The sequence below is a fragment of the Leguminivora glycinivorella genome, chromosome Z, assembly GCF_023078275.1.
Source record: "Leguminivora glycinivorella isolate SPB_JAAS2020 chromosome Z, LegGlyc_1.1, whole genome shotgun sequence".
In the NCBI taxonomy this organism is placed as follows: domain Eukaryota; kingdom Metazoa; phylum Arthropoda; class Insecta; order Lepidoptera; family Tortricidae; genus Leguminivora; species Leguminivora glycinivorella.
This window is the reverse complement of record NC_062998.1, coordinates 7,487,811-7,504,302: the sequence shown is the minus strand read 5'-3', so window position 1 is coordinate 7,504,302 and position 16,492 is coordinate 7,487,811. Positions and strand designations below refer to the sequence as shown.

The window sequence follows — 16,492 nt, the reverse complement described above, 5'->3', positions numbered from 1 at the left end:
TCGCTCGTGGTTCAACTATAGAATCCTTTCACTTGCTCGTTTTTCAATTCCACACTCGGCGTTAAAATACAACTTTGCACCCTTGTATAACAAATAACTATTAATATCATGACATCACTTCAGTACACAATTACACATGTTGAAAAAAAGAAAGTTGTTGGCATCATCAGTGTAGTTATGATAGTATTAATTAATAGTTGGCGCTTAAAAATAGAGGTACGATTTTTAATGAAGATTATAAGTCTCATATAAATCATCCTTGGTCACATGCTGTTGACTGCAGAGACATCTATAGGATATCGAGGCAAACAAAGTGCTAAACTACATCTAATCAACACTCTATTTCCAAAGCGATAGAGTCAAATGTCCAGAGCAATCTGAAAAGTAGGGCAGATATTGTTTTAATCTAGGTTGCAGTTAAAAGAGCGCAAAACATTTTGCACGTTACAGAATCGGCCGCTTTTCCATACAAATGTAGACCTGATTTTCCTCTCTGAATGTTTATGCAAAACTATTTTTAACCCCCGACGCAAAAACGACGGGGTGTTATAAGTTTGACGTGTTTGTCTGTGTGTGCGTGTTTGTCTGTCTGTCTGTGTGTGTGTCTGTCTGTGACATCGTAACCGAACGGATGAACCGATTTAGATTTAGTTTTTTTTCCCCTCACTAGCTCGGAAACACGTGTTTTGTCCTTTAATACCAGTGGGTAAAAACGCATTTTATCCACTAGTGAGTAAAGTAATTTGACCTTGAATAAAGTCAAATTAACTGCTTTAAAATTGATAAAAGTAGGTGAATCTAGTAATAAAGATGATTTACCACCTGTGGAAGTACTGGAAGCAGTGATAAACATATTTTTTGCGTTGTAGTTTCCTCGCTATAGTGAGCTGCAAATGTATTTTACTTCTAGTGTGTTACAAAACTCGCAAGTTCAGGATTCTATTCTCGAACCACTCGCTTCGCTCGTGGTTCAACTATAGAAACCTTTCACTTGCTCGTTTTTTTGCACCCTTGTATAACAAATACCTATAAAAAAGTTTATTTTGTATAAAATAAAAAAGATCGGAATAGGGGAGGCCTTGGCATAGCAGTAGGCTACTTTATAGATACGTTAAAAAAAGAAAAGTCATGTTTATCATTTAGCATTTATTATACAAACATATTAGTAGGTACAAACATAGAACCATTCATAATAGTGAGCAATGATTTGTGTAACAACCACGAGAAAGATACAATAAAAATAAATTACTTAGACTGAAATAGACCATACACTAAAGAAAAAGCGATCAAGCCCACTGGTGGCGAAGCCGGGAATCGAACCCGGGTCTCCAGCTAACGCGGCTGACGTGATAAACCGCTACACCACCTCGACCGCCGAGGTACCCGTCGAAATTTCTCTAGTGTATGTTATCTCTGAAGGCTAGGCGCCTCTGACCAACTCTAAGGGCGAGCAATTAAATTACTTAGCTCAAGTTAACACGTGGGTCAGTTTCCATGTGAGTATAAACTTCAAAACCTATGTTAAAGTTTATATCCTCATCGCTGAAATCTTTATAAGTATATTATTATGATTTTGCAACTTACAACCCACTAGGTTTAAGTCCACGCAAAGTGTTTGACCACTACAAAATAGTGATGATGATGATATCCTGTTATCCCTCATCAGGGATATAGGGCTCTCAGAAGGGATTTCCATTCTTCGCGGTCAAGCGCGGCCTCTTCTAGCTCCTCACAGCCGAAGCCAACTGATGCCGCCTCTTTTTCCACTTCTCCAGGTGGTACGTGGCGACCTTACCCTCTTTTTCCAGGAATTTTCCAGGTCAGCCCTTGCTTGGATAGGTGGTTGTTTGGCTTTCGTAAAACATGACCTATCCAGCGCCATTTCCGCGACAGAATTTCTTTGTCTGAAAGGTTTTTGATCAGTCAGTTCCCATTTAATATTGGAGATGGTCCGTGGCCAGTAGACTCCTACTATTCGCCGCAAACTATTGTTCACAAACACCTGGAGTCTACTGGTTATCTCCTACTTGACGGGCCATGTCTCGCATGTCTCCATACGTTAGAGTTGAAAACCCTTAGCTTGGTGCGGCGAGTGATGACTGTGGAAGTCCATACTGGTTTCAACTTCAACTGCGCATATGCGGCGCGGGTTTTGTTGATACGAGCTTCAACATCCGCTTCTGCTGATAGAAGGAAACGATGACTTGGTTATGAAGATGGTTTATTTCTAGAACGAAGAACGGAAGGTACTGATACAAATTTAGAATGTTTATAGTAGTAGGATCGAAACAAGAATGAATCCATAACGCACCAGAACATTCTTCTGACTTTTTATTCAAACATTTAAATTATGTTTATGTGGCTACCTAACTTTTTCTTTGGTTTGTAAAGCATGCTGATTTTTCCAACATCTGCACCTGCTACAAAATAATAAATGGATTATTAATATTATACGAGTTTTCGTATCGTAAAATAGGCCCTAGCCTGGGATACGTATTAATCATGGATTCATGGCCACTGAAATTTCGCGAATAAATTAGTACATTACGATACAACTGCGGAAAAGAAGAAGATCGAAATGAGTGGTGATAAATAATCATCGTTTAAAGATCAATTCTACCATCAGTGACACATCGGGTTAAAATTTGTATGATAGTTTTTCAGTTTTAAAAGAAAGACACTTACGTGCTACAAATACAAACAACTCTAAATATGTACACCGACTTATCAGCGAAAAAATGTGGCACCACCGCAAATATACTATTCCCCTATTATCGAAACCCGACGTTCATAATGGCACCTCCACACTCAGGTGAATCCTATCCTTGTGTATAGAATGGAACCTAAGATCGTAAACATGTAAATGAGAATGAACCGCGTAAAGCAGGATTTCCATAATCCGAGGAAACGCTGCACTCTCTAATAAACTTTATATTTCAATTTTAGTTTGAAACTTCTACTTTATTTAGGATTAGCGTGGATCATATAAACTTCGAAAATATTGGCGGAAACATAACCTTCCAACCTTATACGTAAAATGTTCAATTAGCTAATGCCAATGAAGGAGATAATTTTATTTAAAAAAATTGTCTTTTCTTATATCCCTGAAAAGTACCGGCTCCTTTTTCAACACACAAACAATTTAAGTCAAAATTATCTGATATTCTCGTATCTCCTTCATCAGAAAACTTTATAACCTCGATCCCTATGCGACGTTGTAGCTGCCCAAAGCCATCCCCCGCCGGCTTCCCGCACACGCGCGAAGTAACTTTATAACAATGCGTTGCCATGGTTACAGAGCCAAACAATAAGTTTTCATTTTTTTCGTTACTGCGCGCGTGCGCGGGAAGCCGACGGGGGCTGGCTTTGGGAAATAGACTTTTATGTAGGGTTATAAAGATATATGCACGACCAGAAATATATGATTATTGTCAGGAGGGCGCTGATATTCTGATGTATCGGGTGACAGTTCAGTTTAGTATGAAGTAAGTAAGTAGTTCTAATGAAATTCCGCAACATGGCGTCAGCTTCTTTTTAAGAACTGTCAAAGCGATTTGCTAATATGGAATTACTATGAAATACTGAGGAGTGACGTCACGGTCAATTCATTTACTTTATATATCTTATATAAATTATGTTTAAACGTAACTACTGTCCATATTTTTCTTCTAATTATGTGGTGCTTTATTTCGTGCACTGAATAATAGTACATTACTACAGAGGCCGGGACAAAGGGGCAACCCCATTTCCCGCCGAGGTATGTATAGTGCTTTTCTCAAACATGGTATGAAATAAATAAAGTCTACTGAAAATAGTAACTTTGGATGGCTGTATCTCCTAAACGGTGCGTCGTAGCGCAAAAATAATCGAATTTTCGTTCCCCTTTGATACTCCGTATACGCTTATAAAAAAACAAAAAGTTAAAAAAAAATTCAAGAAAAACGAAAAAAATTTTTTTTGTATGAAAACGCACCCAAAATCAAATATTGTCTAGGGCCCGTACCAGTTGCAGTTGGCACGTCTATAAAGCCCCTTATAGTTTTTTTTTTAATTGGCTAAATACCTGGATGTTATGTCACAATTATCTGTGTTTGGAAATTAAAAAAGAAGACTTTGCCTGCCTTGGCCTGCAAGGTTTGTATGAAATTCCATTATCTATCAATCGTCCTAGCCGCACCTGCAACGTCATACTTCGCTGCCAATTATAAGGCACATAACATCAATATTTCATACCATGTTTGAGAAATTGTTATTTGTTATACAAGGGGGCAAAGTTGTATTTTAACGCCGAGTGTGGAATTGAAAAACGAGCAAGTGAAAGGATTCTATAGTTGAACCACGAGCGAAGCGAGTATAATATTTTATTTTAAGTATAGGAAACTAGCCTATTCGGACGGACTTTAAACGTCATATATACCGTATCTACCATTTGTTTGGTATTTTCGGGCCAGTGTATATCCGGCGTTATGTTCCCGACGATTAAGCCGGATCGCCCGTTCGATTCCAAGGGCTCTCAGAGATAAAACATAAATCGAACAGCTCATGTTTCATAACATAAGCCTCAAAGCAAGGGCTTATATAATGTGAATCGTTATCGTCGTTTAATGTTAGAAATGCTTAAGATTGTTTTGAAGTGGTTAGAGAAAGTTAATATTAGCCCGTTTGGTGCGAAATGGGGTTTAATTATTGTTTAAAAGGTTACTGGAGGCCGAAATAGGGCCGCTTTAAACTAAATAAAACTCAGTAGAAACTATATCTAAAGTCAATAGTTGTCTAAGTAACCATAATCACATCTTGGACACTGGCGATCAAATATATTAAAGAGGCGCGTTCCTAGCACACATTCTAAGTTCGTGTTGGTGAACGCGTACCATGCTTGTATGAGTGAGAGCGTTTTTGACAGGCGGTAACTGTGAGGTAACCGAGAGGGGGTGGGCGGCGCTTTCAGCGGGGAGCCTGCTGTGCCACAACACATGTTATCAATAGAGCTTGTTACAGTGAAGCTTAATCAATTTGTTTAAGAATGACCACTATGAGTAGAAATTAAATAGTGACAACACAGTATAGATCAAGAGCCCAGGCCCGCCAGACCTTCCTCAAATTCTCAAGGATGAAACTTTGGGACAATGTAGAGTTCACATCGGCGTTTAATGTGTGCATATTTTCTAGTTCGGCCCATCGGCCAATTTTTTGCTATCAAGTGATGAAGGTGAAAAAAAAAAAGTGCTTACTTTCCTTAAATTCTCAAGGCTGATTTTTATATATGTGTTAGAGCACGTTGTTTGAAATTGGTTATCATCAATGCCAGACCGTTTCCGCCGGCCATAACTTTTACCAGACGCGACAAAGTTGGCAAAAAACGACTCTAACTTACCTCATTTTCTCAAGCCTGATTTTGATATATGATACGCAGGGACCTATAACTAGACCGTTTGTAAGCAGCCAGACCAATCGGATGAACCCAACCATCCGCCAGACCGACTTAAAGTTTCGATACGAGCATTAGTAGAATTGAAGTATTCCGGGTCTATAAAAGCTAAAAACTTGAATTTTCTACATTAAGTTAACTAAACGAATTTCCTTTCTCCTACAAAACATGGTAACATACCTAAGTGACGAACTTTAGAATTACAAGTTTAGGAAGTTTAAACATTTGTACTCAATACGAACATCATCAACCCCGTTATAACCCATGTCGGAGATGCTGAATTTTCAGACACGAATACATTTTTGGCATTCTTCAAATACATGTATAGTTGTATACCGTTATAAAAAGTTTAAAATACTTTACGTGTGTACACAACATATACACTTATACTTTCCACCTCATTTTAACTGAACTTATATAAATGCTTAAATAACTTTTGTAGTATGCGAGGGATTTGACATTATATGCAACATACACATAGTGCCTTTATACATAGTGTGAGGTCCCTCGCCCACAAATTAAAAAGGATCGATCTTAAAACTAATTTTTAACCACCTTGTTCGACGACCGAAAAAAAAGTTTAATTTACTTTTCTTCTTTAAATTTATAATAAAATACACATGTACTTACGCAGTGTAAATAAAATTCATAGCTTTAAATTAATCTTGCACCACATATAAACTTTCATTTTTTTATTTCCTTAGAAGTAAAATTTTTGAAAGTCGCTTATTACGTCAAGTATACAATATACACGTAGCTTAATGTAGAAAATTCAAGTTTTTAGCTTTTATAGACCCAGAATATTTCAATTCTACTAATGCTCATATCGAAACTTTAAGTCGGTCTGGCGGATGGTTGGGTCCATCCGATTGGTATGGCTGCTTACAAACGGTCTGGTTACAGGTCCCTGCGTATCATATATCAAAATCAGGCTTGAGAAAATGAGGTAAGTTAGAGTCGTTTTTTGCCAACTTTGTCGCGTCTGGTAAAAGTTTTGAAAGTCGCTTATTACGCTTAATGAAGGAGATAATTTTATTTAAAAAAAATTGTCTTTTCTTATATCCCTGAAAAGTACCGGCTCCTTTTTCAACACACAAACAATTTAAGTCAAAATTATCTGATATTCTCGTATCTCCTTCATCAGAAAACTTTATAACCTCGATCCCTATGCGACGTTGTAGCTGCCCAAAGCCATCCCCCGCCGGCTTCCCGCACACGCGCGAAGTAACTTTATAACAATGCGTTGCCATGGTTACAGAGCCAAACAATAAGTTTTCATTTTTTTCGTTACTGCGCGCGTGCGCGGGAAGCCGACGGGGGCTGGCTTTGGGAAATAGACTTTTATGTAGGGTTATAAAGATATATGCACGACCAGAAATATATGATTATTGTCAGGAGGGCGCTGATATTCTGATGTATCGGGTGACAGTTCAGTTTAGTATGAAGTAAGTAAGTAGTTCTAATGAAATTCCGAAACATGGCGTCAGCTTCTTTTTAAGAACTGTCAAAGCGATTTGCTAATATGGAATTACTATGAAATACTGAGGAGTGACGTCACGGTCAATTCATTTACTTTATATATCTTTCTCTTTGACATTAAATATAAATTATGTTTAAACGTAACTACTGTCCATATTTTTCTTCTAATTATGTGGTGCTTTATTTCGTGCACTGAATAATAGTACATTACTACAGAGGCCGGGACAAAGGGGCAACCCCATTTCCCGCCGAGGTATGTATAGTGCTTTTCTCAAACATGGTATGAAATAAATAAAGTCTACTGAAAATAGTAACTTTGGATGGCTGTATCTCCTAAACGGTGCGTCGTAGCGCAAAAATAATCGAATTTTCGTTCCCCTTTGATACCCCGTATACGCTTATAAAAAAACAAAAAGTTAAAAAAAAATTCAAAAAAAACGAAAAAATTTTTTTTTGTATGAAAACGCACCCAAAATCAAATATTGTCTAGGGCCCGTACCAGTTGCAGTTGGCACGTCTATAAAGCCCCTTATAGTTTTTTTTTTTAATTGGCTAAATACCTGGATGTTATGTCACAATTATCTGTGTTTGGAAATTAAAAAAGAAGACTTTGCCTGCCTTGGCCTGCAAGGTTTGTATGAAATTCCATTATCTATCAAGCTAGGAACACACTACGCGGACGTCCGTCGTAAATCGACCGCGGACGGGAATCTGGACAATGGAAATACACGTAGCCGTGCAAACTATCGGTCGACGGACGTGGACGTGGCCTTGAGCGCGTGGACGTCCGATCGAAATCTGGCTCGCCGGATGTTTTGTTCTGTGCACACTGATCGGTCGCGGTCGCGGTCGTTTTACGACGGACGTCCGCGTAGTATGTTCCTAGCTTCAATCGTCCTAGCCGCACCTGCAACGTCATACTTCGCTGCCAATTATAAGGCACATAACATCAATATTTCATACCATGTTTGAGAAAAATATTTTATTTTAAGTATAGGAAACTAGCCTATTCGGACGGACTTTAAACGTCATATATACCGTTTGTTTGGTATTTTCGGGCCAGTGTATATCCGGCGTTATGTTCCCGACGATTAAGCCGGATCGCCCGTTCGATTCCAAGGGCTCTCAGAGATAAAACATAAATCGAACAGCTCATGTTTCATAACATAAGCCTCAAAGCAAGGGCTTATATAATGTGAATCGTAATCGTCGTTTAATGTTAGAAATGCTTAAGATTGTTTTGAAGTGGTTAGAGAAAGTTAATATTAGCCCGTTTGGTGCGAAATGGGGTTTAATTATTGTTTAAAAGGTTACTGGAGGCCGAAATAGGGCCGCTTTAAACTAAATAAAACTCAGTAGAAACTATATCTAAAGTCAATAGTTGTCTAAGTAACCATAATCACATCTCGGACACTGGCGATCAAATATATTAAAGAGGCGCGTTCCTAGCACACATTCTAAGTTCGTGTTGGTGAACGCGTACCATGCTTGTATGAGTGAGAGCGTTTTTGACAGGCGGTAACTGTGAGGTAACCGAGAGGGGGTGGGCGGCGCTTTCAGCGGGGAGCCTGCTGTGCCACAACACATGTTATCAATAGAGCTTGTTACAGTGAAGCTTAATCAATTTGTTTAAGAATGACCACTATGAGTAGAAATTAAATAGTGACAACACTGTAGTGTCACACCTCGGACAAAGGCAATCAAATATATGAAAGAGGCGCGTTCCTAGCACACAGTGATAGTCTAAGCTCGCGCAGGTGAACGCGTACTATGCTTGCATGAGTGAGATATGACAGGTCGACTGTTCGTGTTTTTGACGGGCGGCAACTGTGAGGTAACCGAGAACGGGTGGGCCGCACTTTTAAGCGGGGAGCGGGCGTGGCCATACCGTACGATAGTATTCTTTATTGTACTGTGGTAGTGTCGTCCCGTTTCCTTACATAAAATGTTTAGACAGGTACGACACCAAAGTTTTGCCACGTTTTAATTTAAAATTTTTGTTACCAGATTGTGCTATTAATTGGTTACGCAAAAGATTTGGGTGAATCAACTTTTTCTTGCCTGTTATTTCCATGGTTATGGTCCCCTGAACCACGCTGGTTTTGTCCAAAATTATGCTACTTAAACTAAGTATGCAAACATGCATTTTTCTGGTGTTAACAAGCCCTTTCCTTAATTTTCCACCTACAAACATGGACTACATGCATGCTTGCATAATTTCAGTAGCATAATTTTGCATAAAACCAGTGTGACTCAGGAGACCGTAACGATGGCAATAACAGGCAAGAAAAAGTGATTCACCCATTTACAACTTTACAGTCTGACCAAAAAGAGTTAGAAATTAAAAAGTGGCAACATTGTAGCGTCATCCCTTTCAAATCTATGTGTGAGGAAACGGGACGATGTTGCCACTTTGTAATTTCTGCTCTTTTTGGTCAGACTGTAACATGGCTCGTCCTATCGCGTCACAGTGGAGTATAGCCTAACCACAAAATTTCAATTTTGAAAATCCCCCGACATTGTGGACCGATTTTCATGAAACATGGCTAAGAACACTCCCGACTAAGCTTTCAAACAAAAAATCTAAATCTAAATCAGTTCATCCGTTCAGGATCTACGATGCCACAGACAGACGTGTGTCTGACACAGGCAGACAAACAGACAGACAGGTCAAACTTATAACACCTCGTCGTTTTTGCGTCGGGGGTTTAAAATCGAAATACCTAAAAAGATACAAATAAGTATGTACATTTTCACTTTAATCGTGTGAACATGTACATACTCGTATTTTCTAGTTATTTCTACAGGAGTGAAAATGCTAAAATAGAAAGGAGCCCTTTCAATTTTGGAATTTTATTTAAATAATTATACTAGTGTTATTAACTAGATTTATCGAAAAAAAATTGTCCATTCAGAACTACTCAGTTAAAAGATATTGCGAAAAAATCTTTAAAATCGAGGTTACGCTCTCGCTCTCGCTGTTTCCTCCTTCAAAACTTAATGAATCGTAACGAAACGTGAGAATCTGAATAACAATGAAATTATCTGTGTCGGACCGTTTAGTTTTTTTTTTTGTTAATTGTTACCAATTTTGAATACCACACCTTTTTTGCGCCATAATCAATAAGGCCGTTTTTGGAAATTTTTGATGGGCTGGATTTGGGAAAAGAATCAAAACGGTCTGACACAGATAAAAATAATAATAATCTGAGTTGAAAAAATCAGTGCTCTATCTTCAAAAACCAGGGAGAAAATAGCCGATAGCGTTTGTATGGAGAATTGACCCATCCTGTATCGTCTTAATAAAATGTACAGCGATAGGCAAAGTTATAGGGTAACGTGCAGCGTTATAAAATTTTACGACGCTTAAGGGTGAAGGTGTGGGTACTGTGGGTCGTTGAAGAGGCCAAATTCCGCGGATCCCCCTCGGGGCTCGAGGTGTGAGCGATTTAAACGGGCCAAGGTCGGAGCAAGGTCGCCTATGTTCAGGGTTTAGGGTTTACGGCCTTTCCATATTTTGAAATATGGTTTAAGTTTTATTCATATTTAAATTAGATATTTCGTCATTAAGGCTCTCTAAGTAGTATCTATATTTTCTTAATTACAACAATTATCCTGTATATATCTCACGAAAGTCGACTTATAATACTAAATGTTGGTAACAAAATAGGATCAATTTTTGCTGACGTGGCTATGTACAGTACAAGCTTTTTGAGAACTGCTCACATTCGCGCCTACTTTAAGTTTTTTTTTCTAGTGACGGAAATCGTTTGTCAGACTATATTTTATTACTTACATGGAAAACCATCAGCGCTATACAGTGTGTTACCACCACCCGGGCATTTATTAAAACCAACAATAATACAGTCAATTACCAATCGTTTGTGGTGAGCTACAGACACTTTAAATAAGACAAAAAAAATATAAAGCTAAATCGAAACCAACTAATCGATACAGAGAACGAGAACAGCACTACAAACTGTCAGGACCGGACATGTCAACAACCAATTTTGGAACATTGTTATCAAAATGCTGTGAAATACTTCATCCTTTTTTGTTGTAAGTAACCCACTCTTAATCACATTCTGTATTTTCACTTTTTGAATATTATTTTCGGCATATTTGCGATGTAACCGTTAGAAAATGGAATATTTAGATAGTTACTTCTTGTTTACATCACTGACATTCGATGACTTTCGACGACGGGTGTCAAATAGTAATTACCTTGCCAGTAAAGGAAAATTTGTTCACTTGAAAATGCGCAACGTGGCGAGATTCAACTTGTCAGGCTTTAAATGTAAATTTATTTATAATTCACTCAAATAACAATTTTAATAAGAAACCAATAAAAAATAGTAGATTTTTGTGTAAAGTTTCAATTTTGTTATTTTTCCTAGACTATTTTAACATGAAATAGTCTAGGAAATACTGGCTAAAAATACAAGTATTATTTTCATCTTCAAAATTGACATTTCATAAAAAGAACAGCGTTATCATTTCAGTCTGTCATGCCAAGTCGAAAGGTACAATGACATTGCAAAATTTCGTACATTATATTTTGGAATTAAATTAAAATCCTAATGTGAATCAGCAAAATGAACACTCAGACGGAAGAGGCGCCCGCAGTCGAGGAGGCAGTGAAAGACCTGGAGAACACCTTCACGCCGACCGGTAAAGCGTTGACGCAGTTCCTGCAGCGGAAAAGAAATGGAGCAAAGCTGACGGACATACTGACGCATCTGAAGAGGGAGTTCCGTAACTCTGGTACGGACCCGCTGATGCAGAACATGACAACGTGCTTGGAGGCCGGGACTAACTACGGGTTTTTGGAGCGGAAAGGTTCGCGGTACTGCGTGAGTCGGAACTCTCGGGCGGCCGCGGACGACATGAGCGGGCGGAACGAACAGAAGGACGAGGCACAGTCGCAGCCTTCAGACCGCTGCCGCCGCCGCCGCCGCCGCCGCCGCTGCCGGCGCCGCCGACGCCGCCGCCGCTCATGCCGCTGCCCGAGGCGCCGCTGACGTCTAGAGTTGTTTGTTTTGGTGTTTTATATTTGTTTGTGTAGTTTCGTGTCGTTTATTGTATTACTTTGTCTATAAAATTGATTTACCTACAAATGTGGATGTTTTATTGCAGTACCACGTTCACTGTCTACTGTCCAGTGCCTCAGAAAAGTCACACTAACGTCTTATTACAAAGCTGTAAGGTTCACAGTTGATGGGGCGACAGTGAACGTGTCAATCAGACACAGATTTATGTAATACCTTAGGTAGGTACAGTCAACTAATTGGAACCCTAGGCCACCCTATAACCATGTCAAAATGACAAGCTGTAGGAGATTTCTTACAATCTGGTTTATATGTTACTATGACATAGTTCTAGTGGCCTAGGGCTCCAATTGGTTAACAGGAACAGACAGAAGGAACTTTTATGCTGATCATTTTAATACCTACTTAGAGTAATCAGTTATGAGCAGTCAGAGTTATGAGCAAGAAACACATTGTAAATATAGATCAACTAGGTACCTGCCATATTCCTTCGTCTATAAAGCTGAGTTTAGACGTGCAAGTTATTGCTGCAAGTTTTGAGACGCAACTATAAGTAAGAGTGAGTAGCAAATATCTGCATCTCTTTCTTGCATATACTTGTCTCAAAACTTGCTCGTCTAAACCTGGCTTAATAACGTTCTCATAAGGCACTCGTCCCATCAAAAGCGAGCAAAATGAGCTAAGTATCGGCTATTAAAACGAACAAAAAATAGTCCCTGTGTGGTGACGGTTTAAGAATTTCACCACCCCCTTTTTTCCCGTGGGTGTCGTAGAAGGCGACTATGGGATATGGGTTAAATTGTGGCGTAGGCGAGAGGCTGGCAACCTGTCACTGCAATGTCACAGTTTCGTTTTCTTTCAACCCCTTATTTGCCAAGAGTGGCACTGAAACTTTAGTAGTTTCATGTGTTCTGCCTACCCCTATATGGGATACAGGCGTGATTGTATGTATGTTGTATGTATGTATGTATGTAAAAAATAGTCGCTCCCGTGTAAATAAAAGAAAGAGCGAACGATTTGTAGCTCATAGTTCGGCTATGAACTATAACTCGCCCGCGCTATCATCGCGTCTCTTTTATTTATTAAGGCACTGGTCCCACCGAGAGCTAGTAAGCTATGAGCTATCGGCTATAAAAACGAACAAAAGATAAGCACCCCGTGCAAATAAAAGAGACACGGCGATTTTGATAGCTTACCGCTGGGCGAGTAACAATAAACATCGCCGTGTCTTTTTAACACGCTTTTATTAGGTCGTCGTGTATGTAACTATAACTATGTAATGGAATCTAAGGAGGCTAATTTAACCATCTTCCAAGGATCGTAGCGTAATGAAAATTGGCAGCTGTATGTAGTTCTGATGACAATACAATAATATGGTATTGTTAAACTGATCTAATGATGGAGCCGGAAGATATGAACTGGAACTACATGATGGAACATCGTATCATAGCTGTTTTTGGGTTTCTTAGAAAAGTCTTGTAATGAACTTTGACTACGATTAGGTTTCAAGGTCTGATGATGGAGCCGGAAGATATGAACTGGAACTACATGATGGAACATCGTATCATAGCAGTTTTTGGGTTTCTTAGAAAAGTCTTGTAATGAACTTTGACTACGATTAGGTTTCAAGGTCTGATGATGAAGCCGGAATATATGAACTGGAACCATGGTGGAACATCGTATCATAGCTGTTTTTGCGTTTCTTAGAAAAGTCTTGTCAAGGTCTGATGATGGAGCCGGAAGATATGAACTGGAACTACTAAAAAGATCAACGTAGTATTTAAAATAAGTTGGGATAGGGTTTTCTTGTGACCCTTAAGAGCAAGTAAAGGGGGGCTCGGGGGGCTAAGTCCCCCGCAAAAAAAAAGATCAACGTGGTATTTAAAATAAGTTAGGATAGGGTTTTTTTGAGACCCTTAAGAGGAAATAAAGGGGGGCTCGGGGGGCGAAGCCCCCCGCATAAAATAAACATCAACGTAGTATTTAAAATAAGTTGGGTTAGGGTTTTCTTGTGATCCTCCAGAGGAAATAAAGGGGGGGGGGGGCTCGGGGGCGAAGCCCCCTCAAAAAAGAAAGATCAACGTAGCACTTAAATTAAGTTGGGTTAGGGTTTTCTTGTGACCCTTCAGATCAAATAAAGGGGGGCTCGGGGGGCAAAGCCCCCCGCAAAAAAAAAAGATCAACGTAGTATTTAAAATAAGTTGGGATAGGGTTTTCTTGAGACCCTTAAGAGGAAATAAAGGGGGCTCGGGGGGCTTAGCCCCCCGCAAAAAAGAAAGATCACTGTAGTATTTAAAATAAGTTGGGTTAGGGTTTTCTTGTGACCCTTAAGAGGAAATAAAGGGGGGCTCGGGGGGCGAAGCCCCCGCATAAAATAAACATCAACGTAGTATTTAAAATAAGTTGGGTTAGGGTTTTCTTGTGACCCTCCAGAGGAAATAAAGGGAGGGCTCGGGGGGCGAAGCCCCCCGCAAAAAAGAAAGATCAACGTAGTATTTAAAATAAGTTGGGATAGGGTTTTCTTGAGACCCTTAAAAGGAAATAAAGGGGGGCTCGGGGGGCAGAGCCCCCCGCAAAAAAGAAAAATCAACGTAGTATAGGTATAAAATAAGTTGGGTTAGGGTTAAAAAAAAAAGATCAACGTAGTATTTAAAATAAGTTGGGGTAGGGTTTTCTTGAGACCCTTAAGAGGAAATAAAGGGGGGCTCGGGGGGCGAAGCCCCCCGCAAAAAAGATAGATCAACGTAGTATTTAAATTAAGTTGGATTAGGGTTTTCTTGTGACCCTTTAGAACAAATAAAGGGGGGCTCGGGGGACGAAGTCCCCCGCAAAAAAAAGGATCAAGTAGTATTTAAAATAAGTTGGGTTAGGGTTTTCTTGTGACCCTGAAGAGCAAGAATAAGGGGGGCTCGGGGGGCGAAGCCCCCCGCATAAAAGAAAGATCAACGTAGTATTTAAAATAAGTTGGGCTAGGGTTTTCTTGTGACCCATAAGAGCAAATAAAGGGGGCTCGGGGGCGAACCCCCCCCTCCAAAAAAGAAAGATCAACGTAGTATATAAAAAGGTGGGTGTGGGCCACTGCTAAGTATGTCGCGAATGTCTACAGATCCCAGAGCCACTATCAGTATTTTAGTTGCTTAGCAAAATGTCTCGTCCACATTCCATATCCAGGTTCAACCCACGTAAATATACTAAAGTGTGACTGAGATAATTCAACCCTTTGTCTTTTTCTTACTCTGTAAGATGAAATCCTTAAGTTATGTATTTCATTAATCTTCAAATTAGCGCACCACTATGAAAAAAATTTTGCGCTCGCTACGCTCGCCATTTTTTCCCTACATGCTAAAATTTCTTCCCAAACCTGTCAATACTCAAATTCTCTCAACCAACCCACACAATCCTTATCGATTGCACAGGCCGGCACTGGCTCCTAGTGATTTCAAGTTGGGCATCTACCGTGCTCAAGATTCAAGGCACTACGCAGTGGTGTACTTAGGGTCCCGTACTTTTGCGGTTGGACAAGCGCATGTGGCCCGAGTAGAGTAAAATCACTTAGTGCTCTCCAGATAGAAGAGCTAGATTGTTCTAAGCTGACAGGTAAAACACCATGCAATACAGACACACTGGCGGAGATGGAGAGAATGTGGGCTCAATAAAATATAAATTGAAATATAAATAAAAATTTAATGAATCAATGACTGACTTTATTGCGATAAACTTGGTACCTATAGACATCAGGTGGTATTAATTATTATTAAGTAGCAATACGTGTTAAGCCACAAATGGCTTGCGAAATTCGCCTACTTGAAATAAATTTATGTTTAAATTTTAAAGATATTTCATTATTAACGACTAAAACCTATAAAATAAATTTATAGTTTAAAAAACTAGAAAAACACGCTTTTATAAATGCACGTAAAAGCCAAAAATAAATTATGGATCGTTCAAGTTGTCTCTATTTCTGGGATGAAGAGTAAACTATGTGCTTTTAATTATAATATTTGATTGTAAAAGCGTGGGGCGCTTCAGTCGTGCTGCAAGTCCAGTTAACGCGCCAATCTGTGTAAACTGCTTCTCGTAACATAGCTTAACTTGATTTCTCAGCAAGTTATACAAAAAGTTTTTCCTGTTACAGCGCCCCACGCTTTTACAATCAAATATTATGATTAAAAGCACATAGTTTACTCTTCATCCCAGAAATAGACAACTTGAACGATCCATAATTTATTTTTGGCTTTTACGTGCATTTATAAAAGCGTGTTTTTCTAGTTTTTTTAAACTATAAATGTATTTATTTACACGGGAGTGATTATCTTTTGTTCGTTTTTATAGCCGATATCTCATAGCTAACTAGCTCGCGGTGGGACCAGTGCCTAAACAGGCAATCCGGATGACCGCTCGCCATATAGTTGTACTACTAAATGAAACATTATGTAAACATTTAAAACACTTTTATTTATTAAAACCAAACCATCTACATCTACTCTAATATTCGAGAAACGGGTCCCTCTTGCTATATGTAAACAAATAAAAGTAA

General features: G+C 39.1%; 1 protein-coding gene across 1 annotated transcript; it reads left to right on the top strand.

The window, feature by feature from the left end:
• Positions 1-10,911: 10,911 nt before the first annotated feature.
• LOC125240536 lies at positions 10,912-11,995 on the top strand. The gene is made up of 2 exons (XM_048148428.1): positions 10,912-10,966; positions 11,499-11,995. The coding sequence occupies exon 2, from the start codon at positions 11,503-11,505 to the stop codon at positions 11,926-11,928; it is 426 nt and encodes a 141-aa protein (XP_048004385.1). The 5' UTR covers positions 10,912-10,966; positions 11,499-11,502; the 3' UTR covers positions 11,929-11,995.
• The last annotated feature ends 4,497 nt before the right edge of the window (positions 11,996-16,492 follow it).

Excerpts from the sequence above, each read along its gene's own strand:
- LOC125240536 (XM_048148428.1), top strand. The coding sequence starts at position 11,503 with ATGAACACTCAGACGGAAGAGGCGCCCGCAGTCGAGGAGGCAGTGAAA.